Source organism: Desmodus rotundus, chromosome 8 (assembly GCF_022682495.2).
Source record: "Desmodus rotundus isolate HL8 chromosome 8, HLdesRot8A.1, whole genome shotgun sequence".
Lineage (NCBI taxonomy): Eukaryota > Metazoa > Chordata > Mammalia > Chiroptera > Phyllostomidae > Desmodus > Desmodus rotundus.
Genome location: NC_071394.1, coordinates 85,158,030 through 85,178,524, shown reverse-complemented (window position 1 = coordinate 85,178,524; position 20,495 = coordinate 85,158,030). Strand labels below are relative to the sequence as shown.

Genomic DNA, 20,495 nt, shown 5'->3' with positions numbered 1-20,495 from the left:
AAAGAAGTTCATGTGTGAACTGCCTGCTTGCTGTTTTGGACCTTGGAAGTTGGACGTTTTCTGGGACAGCCCTTCTCTGAAGAGGGGGTGACAGAAGCTTTACAGCTTTGCCACCTCCCCAGCCTGGGCCAACAAGACCTCTGAGGTTAATTGGATGCCTGGGCAAAATGGTTTTCCCCACTTAGGCTGGGCCTGTTGATTTTATTCCCTCAGATGTTACCAAATTTCAAAAAATCAAGCTTATGGTCAATATTTTTATTTAAAAAGCCATGTTGTCCCTTACATATTAAAGGAAATAAGCAAAGAGCGGAAACATGCTCATAGTATGCTATTTTCTATATTTTTCAAGGTTACATATGGTGCTTATTTATGTACAGAATCGGGAAGAACGTGTAAGCTGGGAAGAAGGGTTGCTTCTGAGACAAGAGAGAAGGGCTGGGGTCGGGGTGCGGAGTTCCTTGTCCCTGCTTATTCTCTGGTGCTGCTCGCGTAGTTAGCCGTGTTCACGTACTGCTTGAACAAAGAAATAATCTAAGGAAAACCAAACAGAAGTGGTCACCATACAGGACACAGGTAACATGTTGCCACGCTGCTAGACCCCTCTGCCTCTCTTTGGTTGCAGAAATACAATAAAATCCTCGGTTCCTTGCCAGCCAACTGGGTCTTTGATCCACAATGTCCCCCCAGGAGCCCTGACAATGGCCTTGCTGTCAAATGCAATGTGGTGAATATTACAATAGAGGTATGGCATACACGGGGGCTGGGGCACCTAGCCCAGGCTCGTGGATGGGCCAGGGCATGTGGGTGCAGGTAAGAGGCAGTCCTGCTGGGCATAAAGGGCAAGGTGGGATGAGGGTGAGTCTAACATGATATGCCTCATATAGAGACCTTGGCCGGTATGCAAAATCTCTGGGCTCTCTCCACATGGTGATGGGATTTATAAGCAGGGGTAGGAATGAGGGTGGCCTGTGGTCATAATTAAATTTCAAAGAATGGCACTGGAGGGTTCCTGGGCTGGCTGAGTTGAAGGACAATTCAGAGGCAGGAGACCAGGTGGGAGAGGCCTTCATCCTTCCTCCCTGTGAGACGTGACGGTGGCATGACCTCAGACAACAGGGCCAGGGTCCCCAAACAGTAAATGGCCCAAATTATGGGGTTCTGTTGGGGCCTTGGCATTTCTGGTCATTTCCCATGGAACACGATCCCTCGTGAAGACTGAAAACTGATGTTCTTCCTTCTCCCGCAGCTTCTCCACGGTCGCTGAGCTTTGGCTGTGACAGCGGATGGGCCTCTAGCTCAGGATGTGAAGACCCTCTTTTTGGACTGCAAAAGCCCCCAGTTTCCTTTTGGGAGTCTCAGGGGAGGTACAAGCCTGGGTGGGATAATAGAAGGCTCTCCCAATTTGGCTCAAGTTGAAAAATGAAAGCGGTGGAACCACTCTTGTTTCCTGGTTGCAGGGAGCAGTTCAAACCTGTTAGAGCTATTTTATTTAGAGGCAAGAATGGTTAATAAAATGGTGCCCTTGTATCTAGGAGCGGCGGGCCTTGCTTTTCTTCCTTGAAGAGACAGATTTTTTGCTGTTGGTGAAGACTTTTGAAGATTGTAGTTTAAATTCAACTGGAAAGTGGTCACTGACTGCCAGGGCCTGTAAGGATAAAAGAGATAAATTTGAGAATTAGAAAACACTCTCATTTTAGTGATGAGCAAATTCAGGTTCCAGAAGAGAAGATGAAATGCCCACAGTCACAAAAGAACACACACTGGTGAGCAACGTCCTTGAACCAGCTCAGTTAGAAATGTAAGCAGGTCCTCAAATCACAGAATCATAGCCATTGAGACTCAAGACCCAATGGTCCAATGTTGCGTCTCCAGTAGTGGGCTTAAAGGGTAACACTACCCATCGTCCCAGGATAGTGGCACAGAAAGACAAGATGGCAGCCATACCTCCTCTTCAGTTAACTTATAAGCTTTCTGGAAGTCAAAGATGCCATTTGATTTGGGAACAACAGAGCTGACGATCTCTTGTCCTCTCAGCACAATCCTACAGAAGAGGAGGGAAGATAGTCATGTTAAGCCTCTCTGTTGGTTTCTGAGATCGAACCAAGGTCCGTGTTTGACATCTGAAATTGACTGAGCAGCCTGGACCTTTCATGTGGTGCTCAAGGCCCAGACCTGGTTTAGCTTGTGACCCTTAGGACACTGCCTAAGACTGGGAAATCGGATCAGCTCCTGCTGTGGCCCTGTGGGCACCAGGACAGTGAGTCCCTGTGTGGGCAGGTGTCCCTGGTGGCGGAAGAGAAGCCTTTGTGTGACACATGGACATCGCACCACAGAGCAATATCTTGTGTCCTAAGATTACTATTTCCTGTGCAGTTATTTTCACTTTTCCTGATTCAACTGTGGAGGAAGGTGCTGGCTTATCTTTAAAACTCCCTAGGCTCCCATTCTGACCGAGAGAGAGAGAGCAGGTTGCAACTGCCAAACATTCTAGAAGCAAGAGAATTAAGGCAGAATTTACATTGTTTGGTTTTCACTGGGGTTATTTTTACAGTTATTTTCAATTAGTGGTAAATGATGCTGTTTTCTTATTATAGTACTATGAAGTTTCCTTTAAAATTAATTTCAGCAAGAAATGAATGAAAGTAATGACTAATATGGAGAAAAACCATAGCACAGTTGCTTTGCAGCGATGACAAAAAATGGGTGTGTGGTAGTTTGCTGAGTTTCAGAAACATGGGTACATACTTTAATGGACACCAAGTGGGGTGATGTAGTTGGGGTCTATGTGGCCCCCACGACTGACTGAAGAACGACAGGCTGAGGCAGACTGCCAGGTCATGACCATCCACTGAGCTTTCCCTGCTCTGCCTGGCTGGCAGGCTTCCTGGGCTGGTTAACAACATCACATGGTTAACTCTGAATTCGCTCCACAAGTATACTCTTCACGTGCGATCGGAGATTTCTTAAAGCCATCCTTTCAGATCCAGAGAGTCAAGAAGGACAGAGTTAAGGCTCCCCCTTTTCTGACTGCCAGGTGTGTGCGTGGGCAGGCCAGCTGATGGTTCTAATCTCTCCCCCCCAGCTCAGCGCATGGGCAGTGTTCAAGAGATATTTGAATACAGAACAAAGACTGGCATTGAGTCCATTTCATCTTACTCCCTTCATTAAATATTTATATGCCTTTTTAAAAACCACAAAAGATATATGCTATTAAGGAAAACATAGAAAATTGAGAGTAGCAAAATAATAAATTAAGCTTTAAAAAAACCACAGGTCATCCTGCCATCCTTTGGCATACATGTGTATAACACTGGGGTTCTAGTAAACACCTTTTTTAAACCTGTCTGCCTACCCCACCTAACCTATGTGAACACCTACCCTTGGGATTCACTGGGCTTCTGCTTCAGTATTTGCAAGCAGTTCCCTCTTGTTGGCCAGGGGAGAAGAGTGGGGCCCCAGAAGGGACTTGACCTGCCCAAGGCAATACAACTGGCAAGTGCTTTCCTAGCAGCCCCTCGAAATGGAGGGAGGTGGCAGGGAACTCAGGCTCCTGGAACTTCCCACCTTGACTCTGCCTTCCCCAATGCTGGGGCTGTTTCCACTTTCTAGAGCTGGGCTGGTGATTTCCGCAATGGACATACGAGCCCTGAAAGCGCCAAGAGGAACAAAGGAGGTCATGGGATGAAAATGGAGGCCAGACCACAAACTAGAGAAGTAAGAACTGTCGTCTTGCAGATGGCCTTCTCGTGCCTCCTCTGCGGCAGGCTGAGCCCTGGGAACGGGAGCTCCGAGGGGATTCCCTGCCTGTGGTCTCTGCTATGAATGGCCAGGTCACGAGCATTCACAGGCTTCAGGCGCTCTCCCCACCTCCCTCCCGACTTAAGAAGCAAAAATGAAAGCTGATTGAAAATCCTCAAGAGATTTTACAAATACAAGAGCATGCTATTATTTAAATGTATGTATTTGCATTTAAGAAAGTGCAGCAAATGCTTTAGAAATGTAAACAACCCTTGCTTTAACTGGTCTCATTTTTAGAGTTTAACCTTAGGAAATCATAAGAATATGCATACAATGCACATATAGAACCAGAAATGTTTAAATAACTAACCCTCAGTAACGTAGTATCTCAGTGCCCAACCCTAATGCCCAATGACAGGGGAATGAGTGAGTAAACTACGGCATGTCTTTGTGATGGAATAATTAACAGCAATGAATGTACTGAGCTCTTACATGGCAGGCATTGTGTTATAAGATTTACATACTCCATTTAATTCTCATCATATGTTCATGAGTGAAGCCCTACTATAATCCCCATTTTATAAGTGAGAAAACAGAGGCACATGTCTCTTGGTCACAGACATTAAGGGTTAGAGCCAGGATTTGGACCCGGCGTGTCTGACACCGAAGGCCACGATTGCGCTGCTGCACTACAGAGCCCGGTCCATGCAGTGTTGTCCTGCACAAAGCACTAGGCGGAGAGGTCTGAACTCCGACTGTTCTCCAGCCCAACTTTCTCATTTGACCAGAGGGGTGCCTTTTCTGATGCAGACTAAGCATGGCATGGGCTACCAGCGTCAGGCAGATGCCTCCCACCTGTCATATGCACAGTTGGTGCTCATCTTGACAGTGGTGTCCTCTTGGTCCCCGATCAGCCAAATGAACTTGGGGTCGGTCCTCAGGCGGATGTTATTCCAGGCCTTCTTGGAGACATAGTTGCAGCCTGCGTTGAAGTCACCCATGAAAATGAAATTCTGAAAGACATGATTTGGAGCATCAGTCGCCTGGTGGGCATTGTTGCCAAAGTCTTGCGCTCATAACTGCTGGCAATGACTGCATCTCCCATGCCCAGTAAATGATAGGTTCTGTTATGGGCTAAACTGTGTTTCTTCCCCAAATTCACATTTTGAAGTCCTAAACCCAGTACCTTAGAATGTGACTGAATTTGGAAAGAGGACCTTTAAAGAGGTAATTAAGATAAAAATGAGATGTTGTGGGTGGGCCCTAATCCAATATAACTTGGTGTCCTCAAAAAGAAGAGATTAGGATACAGAGAGAGACAGGGGGAAGACCAAGGAAGGGGAGAGACCTCAGGAGAAACCAACCCTGCTGACACCTTACTCTGGAACATGCAGCCCCCAGAAATGTGAGGAAATAAGTTTGTGTTGCTTCAGCCACCTAGTCTTTGGCATTTTGCTATGGCAGCCCTAGCAAACTAACATAAGGTCTTTCTTAATTTCTTTTTGCTTTTTAAAAGAAACAGCCATGGTTTAAAATTGAGTCACAGTTCTGATGAGTATTTGACGGGTGAGTGTGTACAAAGGAGGGTGTATCTAATGGGAAGGGGGGTGTTTGCTGTAGCTGTCCCCTCCTGTTTTTAGTCACCCTGTCTCTATAATCAGCATGCAGAGGCAGATGGGGATGAAAGAAGCCAGCTAATTTATTCCCTCGCATCTTTTGTCTCTGGCTCAAACATATGAATGAATCAACACCTTTTGTTTCCAAGCAGGAAAAATGAACTTGGGTGGTGTATCTCACAGCTTTGGCACAGCTCTCTCTCTCTCCCTCCTATTATCTTGAAGTTGGGGATTTATTCCTGTAGAAATTGTCTGTTGAGGAAGTAGGAAAAACCTTAGGTCACCAACAGAACCATTTTATCTTGGAAGTGTTTTTCTCTGCAGGGCTCTTGGAACAGAACTTTAATATTCCTCAACCCAGAGGAAGTGCCAGATTTCCTTGTTTGTGCTCTTGTTTGGGGCTGTTGCTGACTTTGGAGTTTTCTTTGAAAACATTTTATTTTGACCTCAGTGATCATGGTTTTCCCTGACATTGATGGGCGTAGTAGAGGACAGGATGTCATCCTTAACCCTAGAGACTACCAGCTTCTGTGAATATAGGCACAATTTAGCCCTGACTGGTGTGCCTCAGTTGGCCGGGCATCATCCCACAGAGTGAAAGGTGGCTGGTGTGATTCCCGATCAGGGCACATGCCTGGGTTGTGGGTTTGGCCCCCAGTTGGGGCCACACGAGAAGCAGCTGATTGATGTTGATCAATGTTTCTCTTCCTTTCTTTCTCCCTCCCTTCCTCTCTCTCTAAATATGAATAAATAAAATCTTTTTATAAAGCATGATTTGCTGAGCATTCATTGTGTGCCAAGTCCAGCATTAAGTGTTTTATAGTTTCAGTATCACGAACAGTAGGAGGTAGAAGGACACTTAGCCCCTGTAGAAACAGTGGCGGGAGGGTCTGCCCTGCACCACCCAGCTGGGAGGTTCAAGTGGTCGGGTCAAGCATGGAACCCTGATCTGCCTCACCGAAGGCCTCTTAGCACGAATTTCCACTCTTGTTCATTTTTGTGCCACTGATGCCTTCCCAGTATCCAACACTTAACAGATTCTAAATGAATTCTTGTTGAATAAATGAATTAATTCACAATATAAGGAATGAACGAATGAGCCTTTCTCTTGATCTGATCTTTCCAAATAAGCAGTGAAACACACCCCCTGTGCTCTCCACACCCCGGCTCTCAGTCCACACTTCACTTGACTCGTTTTGCGCTTTCAGCAGTGGAACTGAGAAGGAGGACGGAGGAATCACTGGAGTAACACCCCGAAAGGAGAAAAGGAGAATGCAGAGGAGCCCTCTAGAGCAGGGGTCCCCAACCCGGGGGGCCTGTGGACAGGTACTTGTCTGAGGCCTGTTTAGGAACAGGGCCGCACAGCAGGAGGTGAGCACTGGCAAGCAGCGAAGGTTGGCATTACCGCCTGAGCTCTGCTTCCTGTCCAACCCCCATTCCCCAAACGGTGGAAAACTGTCTCCCACAAAACCAGTCCCTGGTGCCAGAAGGGTTGGGGCCGCTGCTCCCGAGCACGGAAATACCAGCCAAGCACTGCCACAGACCTGCGCAGCCACGGGCGGGGGCATCCCTGTTTTCCAGATGAGGAAATAGTTGAAGCGGAAGGGATGGTAGATGTACCCCCTTCTGTGGGAAGAGCAAGTTTAGTTTGGGAAACCAACACCCTCCTCCCCTCAGTCCAGGGGGGCTGGGGGAGGGGATCAGACATAGCTTTAGCCAATCGGAGCATCTCAACCTCGTGATCACAGCGGTTATTTCAGGATGGACAAGTGCTCCAATCAGCGCTAGTAAAACTCAACCCCAGGGTATTTGTTGCGTTGTGGAAAGAAAATTGGTCATTTGGTCTAGAAGCTGCTGGTGGCCATCTTCCCACCCCAAGGGTAGAGCCAGCCTGAAAATGGAGCCCACTCAAAGGAAAGGAGGGCCAAGAGGTGGCCCAGATAACTCTGAGCCCTGGACCAGCTGTGCCCGAACTGCTCCTGGACATTTCAGTTACAAGAACCAATAAACTTCTCCTTTTTGAAGCCAGTGTGAGATTCTGTCACTTGTCTCTGAAAGACTTCTGACCTCCTCGTGTGTCACTGTTCTCAACTGCAAAGTGAGGGTGATAAAAGTAGCTGCCTCGTGGGTTGTCGGGAGGATGTAATAAACTTGTCCAGTCCAGCCTCAGCCCAGTGCCTGGCACCAGCTCTCCCCTCCGTGAATGCTGGCAGCGATCGTTAGTGCAGTGGGGTGTGAATTCCCAAGACCCACGTGGATGGTGCCCAGGCAGATTTAACGAGAAGGATATTTAGGGATGAGGGAGGGCCTAAAATGAGGCTCAAAAGTGGTGGTGTCTGCACATGCTCTGTCCCCCTCACCCTCCCGGGAAGTCCTTCACCCCTCTCAAGGGCCAGGTTCTGCCCCGGCTGGAGGGGAATTCAACGGACACAGAGGGTCATCACCTCTGCCTTCCAACGATGTTTCACATCCATGTAGACATCGGCCAGCTCATCAATCTCTTTAACGGATGTCTCGGGGGTGGTGTGCAGGGGGATAATCACGAAGTCCTTGACAACTGAGGAACAGGAAAGAGGCAGAGGTCACACACTTTCCCTGGCAGTGTTCCAGGAACACTGCTCGAAGCAAACAGGCTGGCCTCCCAGAAGGCATGGACTGTGTCATTTGGGTCCCCCCTGTTTCTAGAGGGTCCAGCCAGTGGCTGAGATTTGAATGATCTTAGGATCACGAGGCAGCTATTTTCAGTACCTGAATGCCTCTTTCCTCCCATTCGCCGTTCATGGCTAAGGAAAAGCTGGCAGACGGTGTTCCTTGCTGGCATTGTGGGCGTTTCTATTTTCTCATTTTTTGAAAAACTATTTTCTATTCTTTTTTAAAAAGCTGTTTGGTTTTTGTACTAAGGAAAAAAGTACTTTTCTAATAAAAAAAAATTGAAACATGTCAGTTTATACTCCTTTCGTAATTAGGGAAGCAAACCCCCCAAAAAGTTATTTCAAAAAAATAAAGTGGATTTTGTGGAATTTAAAAGCCTCCCTCAGCAGGCCCAGCAGGCCACGTGGGCGAGCTACAGTACCGGGCCTCGCCCACTTGCTAATAGCAGCAGCTGTGGCGTTCTGCACGCCTCCTCCTCCTGTTTTCCCTCACTCTGTGCCTGGCTCCCCACTCCCACTCAGGAGCTGGGTGCTGTTGGGTGTCACACAGTGGGGAGCCAGGACTCAGGCTTCTGGCAGTCTGTCTCCAGGACACGGATCCAGAAAACTCATTTTCCACTCTCCTCCTCATGCCCCTACTCCACTCCCCCCACCCCCGGTCTTCTTTTTGGTTCCTCTACGCTCCCAACCCCTTCCCACCTCTGAATCTGTGTGCTTACTGTACCCTCCCTCTAGAATGCCCTTTCCCCAGTTCTTTCTGACTTGGTTTCTTCAGGTCACAGCCTCATGTCACCTCCCAGGAGCCATCCCTGGCCTCCCCCCACCCCCATTTAATGTGGGCCCCTCACCCCGCTAGTCAATGCATATTGCTTATTTCCTTCATGCTCTGAAATTGTTTTACTTCTTTGTTTTGCCCAGTAGAACCCTGCATTGTGAGGGCAGGCTTATCAGTCCCATTCACCCTCTTGGCTCCAGTATCTAGCACAGTACCTGACACACTGGAGATGCTAAAAAATGTTTGTTGACTGACTGACTGAATGAATGAATGAACAAAAAATATATAAATAGCTAACTCCTTCATCTTTAATCCTAGATACAGAGGACATAAGGAGCTTTCCTCAAACAAGAGAGAAAAGTAAACAGGACGTGGCTGAGGTATCATCCCAAAGGAGAGAGGGAGGGGTAGAGAAGAGTGGAAGTGTGGAAGCTCAATACGAATAGGTTTGGTAGCAATTCACATAAGCTGAGGACTCTCTTGGAGAAGAAACAATCATTAAGGGAGTGCGGGGGCACTCTGAACGCTGCCCTGGTCAGCCAGGTGTGAATTGCGTGCGTGACAAAGAGGATTATTGCCCGTGCTCTCTGAAGGGCATATCTTGCCCTCAATAGCCCCCACCTCCCTCTCTTTTCCTACTGGTAATTGTCCTATTCTCCTATGTTCATCAGCACTCTGTCTCTGAGGTAATTAACCCAGGGCAGAACTAGCTGAGGGTGTTCATACTTGTAGTTACAGATGTACACGTGTATAGCTTTGCACGTATTTGGTCATTATCTGCCTCCCCTACTAAATCATAGCTTCATGAGGACAGCAGCCGTGTCTGTCTTGTCCAGTGCCCAGAACAGAGCCCGACATGCAGTGGGAACTGAAAATAGATTTGATTCTACACAGCCCCAGACGGCAAACCAAATTTACTCTTGACTTCCCACTGAGTGTCGCATAGTGGTTAAGAACATGAGCTCCTGAGGTGGTGGCTTGGGTACCAACTCTGGCTTGTCCACTTCAATAGCTGCTGGGTGAACTTGGACCAGTGACGCCACCTTTTTGAACCTCAGTTTCCTAAACTGTAAAGTGGGGATAGATAATCATAATTCTTGTGTTGTAGGGTCATGGCGAGGAATATAGAAGCCTGGCACTACTCAGTAATCAATAACTGTTGGTGGCTAATACAAGTACAATTGTTATTAGAGTTCCAGGTTCAATCGTTTGGATTTCCTCTCTAACCCCAGTCTGTGGAGGAGACTTATATGTAAGTTACTGGAGGGAGAATGAGACCCTATGTTGGGGGGTTCACCTTTGCTGACCATCACTGGGGTTTTTTAAAATGAAGAAATAGTTATATTTGATTGGGACTGAAGAATTGTGGTAAATAATTTCTCTCAGACTATATGCTCCAAAGATAACAGAATTACCATTGATTCCAGAAGGTAGGTGCCAGGCTGGGGAGGTCTTGAGTCATGGCTTTCTGAGAAGCCAGCCTGGTGCCATCAGGCCATACTGCATCCTCTACATTCTGGTATTAGAAGTTCTCAGTGGCCTTCTCCATCAAGCCTCAGGCCTCCCTAAAGATACTGCATAAACCCTGGATCGCAGCTCACACTCAGGGCTGCTGCCCATTCGTGGGCTCACTGGGGAGATCGTGGACAAGAGGGGCATGTGGGTCTCACCAGTGTGGGGTGACTGGAACCAGACCACAAAGGGCTCCCTGGAAAATACATCTGCATCTCCAGCCTGATAGTCATGGTAGAGGTAGCTTTTCTTCACAGAAACCAACTTTTCCCTAGAAGAGAAAAAAGGGAGCCCTCCCAGCTGAGTCAGCTTTCTTCTTCTTTCAAGAACCAATGACATAGGTTCCCATGGCCTCATTTGCCTTCCAACCCAGCTCAAGAGCTTGGATGCATCTTTTGCCCGAGAACAAGGTTCAGTTAACCCTCCTCAATGGCCAGGGCCCTTTGGGAGCCGAGGGTCTGAGCAGCACTAGTTATCTGAGGTACCCACAAGTTAATATTCACTCTTAAAACAAATGACTAGTAGGAAGAAGAGAACATGAAGTTCTGGAGTGACCTGTGCTGGGCAACTCAGGTTTCCATCCCTGGACCAGGACTTGACTACAAAGAATAAAGAAGTCCTGGACCCCTTGACCAGGCAGCCACTAAGTCAACCAACAAATTAGGTATTAGGAAGCTGCTCGTGTTTTCCGTTGTGAAGAGTTGATACTTTGCCCCAGTCTCAGTTTCAACAGCAATTATTTTGTTCAATATTGAGAACTAGTTAGAGATCGAAATTTGGTTTTGAAGAAAAGATATGCATTTCGATTCAATTCATAGCTATCGTTTTTAAGTGAACCATGTTCTAGGAAGCACAGATTATACTTACTTGTAGAGAAAGGCATACTGTTCTTTATACGTCTTTCTTCCAAGCCGAGAGCTAATCACATAGTTGTATGTTGTGCCTCTTGAATTTCTAGAGAACATAAAGATTTGACATTGCCTCTTAAAAGAAGAGCATTACCCTACTGCAGAGGTTCCCCTCTCTCCAAGCTGCCTCCCTATCTCCAATGGCATCACTAAAAAGGGCTACCATTTTTTAATAACCTTTGGGTCTAATAAACAGGGCCACCAATGATTGGAAATGTGACATCTGCCAGGATCTTCACAGCCATTATTTTTTGTCCTTAGACGTGGGTACTATCGTTATCCCATTTTCATCGTTTGCAAGTACAAAGCTGGGATTTGAATCCAGATCCCACACACCTCCAAATCCACATTGCTACATGCCACATATTTTGGCCTGTACCTGTGGGACACCACTGAGACCAGAGAAGCTTCAGGCCAGAATCAGTCCGAAACCCCACTCTGGCCCATGGCTGGGGCTGCAGCTCACACTTCCTGGTGGAGCATCCTTATGAGGTCACCCCATCCATGCAGCACTCCTAAGCACATCACTCCTAGTAACATTTTTATTGGACGTTCTCTCCTGCTCTGAAACCCCCCAGGCATTTTCTTACAAGCCCAGAACTATAATCTCAAATCAGCTATTGTTTATGCTCTGGGGATACAGCCGTGAAGTCCCATGGACTCTAACCCTCCCCTATCCCAGAGGAACTTGATTCTCAGTGTGTTTGCCAAACCAGCTGATAACTTCACCCTGGGCAGAGCCTGACCTGGTTTTACTCCACCTGCTCACAGAGAAATCTAGGGCACGTCTAAGGCAAAGCGTAGTCTCAGGTTCAGCTGGAAAAAGCAGGACTCTTTAGGGGCCAATTTAGATTCCTGGGGCTTTAGCTGCATATTCTAAGGCAGATGGGCCACTGGGTCCCAAGAGTGTGGACAATGGATTCCTCTGGGCTTCCAGTTTGGGAAGGCTGGCCCTTTCCTAATTCTGGCTTTCCAAGTCCTGGTTTGCAGTCTGTTAGCAACAGCTTAGCTGTGAAGTGACTAAGGTCCCTCCTGGCTAATGGCGGATAAGGGGACAAAGCGGCCTGGCTCTGCCCTGGGTCCATAGGACAGTCTAGGGAGGTTGGGGGGAAATTGAGACCACTGGAGGTGGGGAGACTCGTTCCGGACCTCGGGGGGAGATGCCTGAGACACCCGACCTCTCAGCCCCCAAACCTCTGAAAACTGCCCAGAGCACTCCAAGGACAACCTAGGGGGCTCAGAATGGAGCGCTGGCTGTGGAGTCAGACATGATTATTCCTTGAGAAAGAATTGAATCATAAATATAATTCAATGTTGTTTAAAACTACTTGAGGACACTATTTTTTTAATAATTTTTAACTTGTTAAATCAATTCAGACTTTTGTAAAATATTCAAATCATGCAGAAGTATATAAATAAAATGCAAATGTTCCCCATTCCTTCACTGACACCCTACACAATAGTCCTCCAAGCACAGCTCCTCAGCCCCCAAAAGTAACCACTATTAACAGTTTGGAGCATGTCCTCCCAGTCTTTCTTCTATGACCATGCGAACTCAAACACACTCTTATTCCTGTATAATGTGATGTGTTACTAAAGTGGATTACTCTACCTACAGTTCCGAACTTTTTTTCACTTGCAGCCATCTTTCCAAGCTGGACTATTTAGATTTAGCCTATTCTGTAGTAAACAGATATACACTGTACATCTGTTGATGATGTATATTGATGTAAATGATATATATTGGCTGCATAAAATTCCAGCTTGTGGGCATAGCATGATTTCCTACTGGCACTCAGTCTTTCATTGTAACAGTACTTCTCACCTCAGCCTTTTGTTTCTTTCTTTCATTTCTCTCTCTGTCCTGGCTCCTTACCTGTTTCCCTTATTTTGCTTTATTATATTAAAGCTAGCTGGTTGAGAAGTTCTCAGGACTGTGGCTAATGGAGTTGGAAGCCCAGGCAGTGTTGGCCACGTGAACTGGCGGTCAGGGTGAGTGCCTCCTCTCACACTAAGTTCAGTTCCCTGGGGCTTTTCAGGTGTCCTTGACCTTGACCTTGAACCCACAGAGGTTATGGGGCCCCATCTTTACCCGTTCAGCTTCTCCATCAGGCTGGGACAGATTGAGTTGTAGCTGTCCTTGATTTCCATCACGAGTATGATGTCACAGCGTTTGATGACCTGCAAGAAAGAATTCCCAGGTGTCTGGAGGCATTTACTACAAATAACAAAAAACCTTTCTTGGTGCACTTACTATTTTTTAACTATCAAATTGGGTGCTTTGCTAAACTAATTAATTTCTTGCCTAAAATAAGTGAAGGGTTCCATGAGGTAGATACTATTAGTACGTCCGTTTTAAAGACAAAGAGCCTGAGGTTCCAGAAAGGCGAGTAAATTACCTAAAATCACCCAGCTAGCAAATGGCTGAGGCAGTGATGTGAACCTACGCAATCCAATCTAGAGCCCACGATCACGCTCAGAACTTCCTACCTCTTGGCTTTGCTGGAATACAGATAATAATAACAACAACAACGACAAAACGACAACAATAATAAATGTTTATTAAGCCCTTAGTAAATGAAAAGTACCAGGCTGGATACTGAGGTATAATTACCATGACAATAATTATAAGAGTTGACATTTACTGTGAGCCTGAGCTGTGCCTCACCAGCCCTATGAGATGACTATGATTACCAGCTTATTAAGAACAGGAGAAAAACAGTATCAGAGTGACTGAGTGACTAGCTGAAAGGCACTCAGCCAGTACAGGTGGTAGAGCAGGATTTGAACTCAGGTCTGTGTAACTGTAAAGTCCACCATGCTAAACTATTAAAATACAACCCCTGCCCTGAAAGACTCATAGTCCAGTGAGAGAAACAAGTGGAAAGAACTAGCTACAATGAGAGGGAAATGAAATTTGTGCTAAACAAAGTCACAGCTACAGGAATGTTGAGGCATAATTAACTACCTCTGCCCATACATCAGGGAAAGCTCCAGGGAGGAGGGAGCATTCGAAGGCTCTGAAAGGTGGGAAGGAGCTCAGTAGGTAAGAATTCAGGAGAAGCTCCTTTTCCATATGATTTCTATATTTATATATATTTACAAAATTGGCATCACCAAAATGAGTTGCCCATTGGTTCCAAGGATGGACTTGGAGTCAAATGGCCTTGGCTTCATGTCTTGACTCTATCACTCACCAGCGGTGTGACCTTGAGCAAGTCACTTAAGCTCCCTGAACTGCTAGATTCTTTTTCTGTGAACGGGGACAATTGCCCCTCATGGGGATTAAATGACAAAATGAACATAAAATTCTCCGCCCAGTCCACCGCACAGCGCAGATGCTCAGCAAACAATGGCAATATTCATCGCACAGTTCTCGTCTTGTTTTTTTTAACCTAATATTACATTGTGTTTCCCCCACAGACGTTAAATATCCAATATCCAGTTTTCAAATTCATTCATGACACATTGTTTTCTGCCCCAATTTCAGGCCAAAGGACAGGGGAAAATGTTTCCCCTGGTTTCATTTCCCTAGGAGAAGGACCCAAGGAGGAGGGTCCCCAAAGGCCCTCCCAGATCTGAGGCTCAGTGAGATTTTCCTGACTGTGTTCGGGGCGGGGGGCGTGATTAGGGGCACTGCATGGCCAGCGGGGAGAATCCCAACAGAGGATTTCGTGAGTGCGCCTGGGGAGAGGGGAAGGGCCAGTCTAGAGAAGTCTAGAAAAATCTGGGGCAAAGAGCAGTCTGTGAAAGCCTCTTTCATGCCTCTAAGCAGGAAGCAGCACAGCATGCGGGGGAAGAGCCCAGACAGGGTCAGTCAGGCTTCCATTATGACCCTCACTCTTTCCCATACTTGCTCCATGACCGTGGGCAATTTACTTCATCTCTCCGATCTCCAGTTGCCTCATCTGTAAAATGGGCCTGCTAATCGGAGGGGTTGTCAGGCTGCACTTGGATACAGCATATTAAAGGCTGTGGACACAGTCAGCACTGCTAAGTGACGTTACCATGTGCTGTAAGCTTTGCGAAAGGGTGGACAGTGCCTCCCACATCCACCATCTCACTCCCGGGCCGTGGGGTGTCTGGCACGTGGCTACCGTCAAAGAGTGGTGGTTGGATGAACAAGCTCTACTCTAAAGGACACAAACTGAAGAAGTCACAGACAGAAGGAACCTCTCCCAGGCAGGATTCGGCATCTGTAGGATTGCCCTTGGTGCTACCCGCAAACCCAAGATGGAGAAGGCAGGCCTCTCTCACTCCCCAACCTCCCCTACAAAAGCACGATGATGCTGGGCTCATCTCTGACGTGTAAACCCAGTAGCAGAGAGTGGAAGAGGCATTTGCACTTGTACAGTTGAGTATATGGTTGGACGCTATGGAAGCCTGAATGAGTCACTTCACCATTCTGAGGGTCAGTCTTCTCAGTTATAAAGTGAGGTCAATACCACCTACGTCACAGCATTAGATAGGTGTGTACAGTTCCTGGCCTATGGTAGGTGCTCAGACAAGGCACCCTGTAAATACTACTAACCCGAGTGCCTGGGTTTGAGTTTCACTGGAGTGCTCTGGGTGGCTCTGTTTTCCAATGGCCTCTGTTTACAGGGTGGTTTTGCAATGACGGGGAAGGTCAGAGGCCTCAGACATGCTCAGTGTTGGTGTGATGGGCTCTCAGCCCTCTAAAACACAGCGGCTTAAGGAAGGTGCCAGTGGTATGCCCCCCACAGTAGAATCACCAAGGAACACAATGTCAACCCCCTAACGCTGTGGTGACACTACTTGGGTGGAATAAGCGAGGAGGGTGAGAGGAATTCAGCAGGAACCAGGCTTCATGTGCCTTTGTATGAGGGGGTGGGGAAAATAGTTTCCTTGCATGTCAGAGTTTCCAGCTGAGCCAGGGAGTCATGGTTCTCACAGCTTGGCATGGCTGTCTTGGCTAAAAAATAACATCCGGAAGGCCTTGGGTACCATCCCAAGGCAGGTCTGAAAGGAGCATCTGAGGAGGCACAGAACATGCCAGCTCTCGCTCTAATCCATTTTGCCTAATAACAGCAGCGGCAGCTCTGTGTTTGTGATCACCTGCCCTGTTGCCTTACTCACCTTGACTTCACCCAGCCAACCTGTGCTACAGGTTGTGTCAGGTCCATGTTAATGAGAGGCTCAGGGAGCAGAAGGGACTTCTCAAGCTCACTCACCCGGCTGCCAGGTGGGATCTGAACCCAGGCTCCCGGCATTCTCACTGTGCCATGGTGCCTCCCGGGTTTTCTAAGGAAGTGACATCCAATCAGAGTCCTGGGAAAGGTTTCAGTAACCAACATCAAAAATAAATTAACCTGTAGGGCAGCAATTTCAACCTTCTTCATCTCGTGGCACAGATAAACTAATTACTAAAATACTGCAACGTACCAAAAAAAATTTTTTTGCCAATCTGACAAAAAAAAAAATAGGTATAATTTTGATTCATTCACACCAGATGGCTATTGTTGTGTTGGCTGTTGTCATTTTTTTTAATCTGACAATCTAAGGGGAAAGAGGCCAGTGCCCCTGACTAAATTGTCAGGTATCACATGTTGTAAAAATTCTTGCAGCAGCCCTGACCAGCATGGCTCAGTGGATTGGGTGTCATCCCGCAAAGCAGAAGGTCACCAGTTCGATTCCTGGTCAGGGCACATACCAGGTCCTCAACAAGCACACATTGATGTTTCTCTCCCTCTCTGTCTCCCTCCCTTCTCCTCTCTCTAAAATAAACAAAATCTTTAAAAAATAAATTAAAATTCTCGCAGCACACCAGTTGAAAATTGCTGCTGTAGGGTAAAGAGTGTGGGCAGAGTTCCCAGGTATTGGTTATGTTATCCAAAGTATCTAAATGGTGAAAAAGATTGGGGAAAAGGTTGGTGGGGTGGGGGAAGGGAAGGTGGAAGAGAGGAAGAAGGAGGAGGGGAGAGAAAAAAGGAAGCGAGAAAGAAAGCACAAGAAAGAAAGGAAGAAAGAAGAATGAGGGAAGGAAAGAAAGTAAGAGAGAGAAAGAAAAAAGGAAGGAAGGGAGGGAGGAAGGAAGGAGGAAGAAAGACAAGAAGGAGGAAAGGAAGGTGGAAAGCAAGTAAAAATCTGCGCTTCATTGAAGGTTAGGAGATCAGGCTGAGCGGGCCTCCCACCCACCCACCCGCGCACAAGCTATACAATGTTACTTCACCTTTCATGGCTCGTCATCTCTTCATGGGGATTAGTATCCTCTTTCCTAAGGGTTATTAAATAAAATCCTGTATTTACGGTGCCTGACACAGATTCAATAAGTTGTAATAAGAATTATAGTAGGCTCTGGCCAGTGTGGCTCAGTTGGTTGGAGTAAGGTCGTGGGTTCGATTCTCAATTACGGTATATTCCTAGGTTGCAGGTTCGGTCCCTGGTTGCTGCACGTATGAGGGCAACGGATGGATGTTTCTCTCCCTCTCTCTCCTTCCCCGTCTCTCTAAAATCAATGAGCATGCCCTCAGGTGAGGATAAAAAAACCCCAAATTATAGTAGTAGCCAATGCTTACCTGCGCTTACTGTGAGCCAGGTACTACTATATTTTATGAGTTTTACATATATCCGCTCATGTGTTCCTTGAAACAGCTCTACAAGGAGCTACTGTTATTGTCCCTATTTAAGATGATGACAGAGAGGTGAAATGGCTATTATAATTATTGCTACCCTAATTGTTACAAAATTCCAAGCCACCTTCACCCAAGGAACTAACTTTAGGTCAGCTCCTCCTGAGTCTCTTCAAGTGTGAAAGCAGTAGAGAGGGTGCAGGGGGTGTCCATCCAACCTTCAGACAGGGGAAGGACTCACCTTCACAACGACATCCATGGCCTTCTGGTTTTCCATCTTGGTTTCCCCAAAGGACCGCACGTTGAAGGAGCAGATCCTGAGGGCCAGGGCGCTGTTGATGCAGAAGAGGAGGAGCAGGGCGGCCAGCAGTCGAGACATCCTGGCACTGCTGCTGGATTCAGTGCACAGCGTGAGGACAGCACTGTTTGCAGTGCGGGCTCCCAGCCGCCTCCTCAGGCCACTTCCTCACACTCGGCTGACTTATATATTAGGCCCACAGATAACAGGAATTACTGGATTCCCTGCTGCTACTTTCACTTCTCTGAGGAACTGAAGAACATGGGTTTCATTCCCTAAGGAAATGGGCCAGACTTTTAGGAGCCCCTGTTTCTGTCACTCTGCTGAGGAAACTGGCCTGCCTAATTTAGGCACCGTCCCCTGCAAAGTCATCCCTATCCCAATCAGGAGCCAGCTGTGACATCTGGTCCTCTCTCCTGTGGTCGTAAAAGGCAATGAAACTTTTCCTGAAAACTGATGAACTTGGAAGTGGTCCCAGAGGGTATCTGGGGTGAAGGAGTCTTCTTTGGGGGGGACCGGGAGGCGGGGACAGTGGGAAATTCTGCTATGTTTTCTGCCATCTCTGGGATTTGGCAGCCAGCTGCTCCTTGACACACCCAGGTTCTGATTCTGTAACCACCCTGATGGGCGTAATTAAGGTCAAATCTAATTTGAAGAACATGGTTTTTAAGGCCATTTTACTGTGTATGATTTAACACACCAAATGCCAGCAGTGTGTTGCCAGGGAGAACAAGTGCTGGTCTGCTAGAATAGGTCAACGAAATGCCCTTGGACTTTAAGGACAAAGGGCCAGTTAAAGCCCCTGGAGGGATCCATGATTCAACTGAGTATTATTTTAGTGCTTGTGAGAGTCCTGTGGGCTGGAGAAAGGAAGGTTTTGCAATAATTGTAGGATTTTAGCCCAAGTAAAATGACTTTTAGAGATCTGGGCAGGAAGATATGAAGATCAGAAAAGCAAAAGAAATATGAAGTTCAATTGAGTTAAAAATCCAGGTAAGATTCGCAGACTTTGGCAAAGAAAATTCTTCTGTGAAGAGGGTACTGGGGGGAGGAGGGGCAAGGGGGGTAAATGGTCATGGAAAAAAACACAACAAAAAATAAACAATTAAAAAATAAAATACAATCTCGACTCAGACAAGGGAACAAAAAGGGAGTAGATAATGAGCATAACCTGAAACTAGTGTTAGCATCGCTGGACCACCTCCTCAGGAAGTGATGGGCACACGGCTGTGGCCCCAGGGAACGTATGTATATTGCCAACGTACATCCAGCCAGCATCCTGAGCAAAATCTCTGACCAAGTACGCCCAGAAATTCCAAGGAGACAAACCCCAGTTAGTACATGGAATGAAATAATGGCTTCCTGAGCTCCTGGTGAGACGAGCCTCCCATTGTCTACAGCCCAGACCTAGGGCTGGGCCGAGTCTCTGGTGAGGGCAGCTCTGGTCAGCGGGTGATGACTATCTCCCTCGGTGAACAGTGACTTCCAACCAGAGAAAAAATTGAACGAGGCACACATTGTATCTTTTAATAAGGATTTGTACATACGTGGTATTTCATAAACTTGTAACACATAAGAAATTTGGGCCTATTAAGCTGACAGTCTTGTAGCGCCGACAACATGTGCCATCGAGGGGCCACATCGATTTCGATTTGTGGCCTTTCCTGAAATCTACGTCACATACACTTCTGGGACGTTTATAAAATTTGGGGGTTAACATTGTTTTATATGTTTAATTTATTAGTTAGAATTATTTAGAATTAGAATTATTTACTATCAAAAAGGGTGGCTTTTTGTTAGTTCAGACAGTTAACAAACCTTTACAAGGAAATAGGGTATAATTTAAACTTTAAAAAAAGTTAAAAATGTTTGTAAATGGGTCCATAACCTCTTAAAAGTAATTATTTAGGTTTGCGGGATGTAAGATTGGCAGATCTAGCAAATAAAGACACAGCACTAGGTACATTGGACTTTTAGATCATTTTAATCTAACTGGGCATCTTACATCTTATCTGGCAATCCTCGCTGGACTTATAAAAAGAATAAGCTGAATTTAAAAGCATGACATTTTGTAAGGCAATGACCACCTTGTTGGGGTCATGGGGAAGGTTTTAGTTTAGTTCCCAGCATCAGAAACAAGCTAACCTATAAGATAGGAGAGCAAACTGATCTGTTTTTGAAGTATTAACTTCGATAAGTTAAATGTTAATTTGAAAAATGAAGTAAATCTCTGAAGAGTGGTTTCTGCATATAGAAACGGCCCTTGAGGACTTAAAAAAAATCGCATGAACAGACTGAAGAGATTGGCCCCATTCTGTAATTAGCACATTTGTTGCATGGAATTGGACTTAAGAAAAAAAGTAGCTGGATTCTGGTAGGAAAATTCTAAGAGTCAAATTTAACTGAA

General features: G+C 46.5%; 1 protein-coding gene across 1 annotated transcript; it reads right to left on the bottom strand.

The window, feature by feature from the left end:
- Positions 1–240: 240 nt before the first annotated feature.
- On the bottom strand, positions 241–18,406 carry DNASE1L3 (deoxyribonuclease 1L3). The gene is made up of 8 exons (XM_024556737.4): positions 18,032–18,406; positions 13,293–13,381; positions 11,160–11,246; positions 10,451–10,563; positions 7,799–7,911; positions 4,594–4,751; positions 1,945–2,041; positions 241–1,645 (listed from the first exon to the last, which is right to left on the bottom strand). Exons 1-8 carry the CDS (start codon positions 18,167–18,169, stop codon positions 1,529–1,531), a joined length of 912 nt encoding a protein of 303 aa, XP_024412505.2. The 5' UTR covers positions 18,170–18,406; the 3' UTR covers positions 241–1,528.
- Between the last annotated feature and the right edge of the window lie 2,089 nt (positions 18,407–20,495).

What these genes read in the sequence shown, in the direction of transcription:
- DNASE1L3 (XM_024556737.4), bottom strand. Translation starts at nt 18,169, where the DNA reads ATGTCTCGACTGCTGGCCGCCCTGCTCCTCCTCTTCTGCATCAACAGC. An exon ending in CCATGGATGTCGTTGTGAAG is followed by an intron (nt 13,382 to 18,031) that starts GTGAGTCCTTCC and finishes TCTTTCTTGCAG; the next exon opens with GTCATCAAACGCTGTGACAT. An exon ending in AACATCGTTGGAAGGCAGAG is followed by an intron (nt 4,752 to 7,798) that starts GTGATGACCCTC and finishes CATGTCTTTCAG; the next exon opens with AATTTCATTTTCATGGGTGA.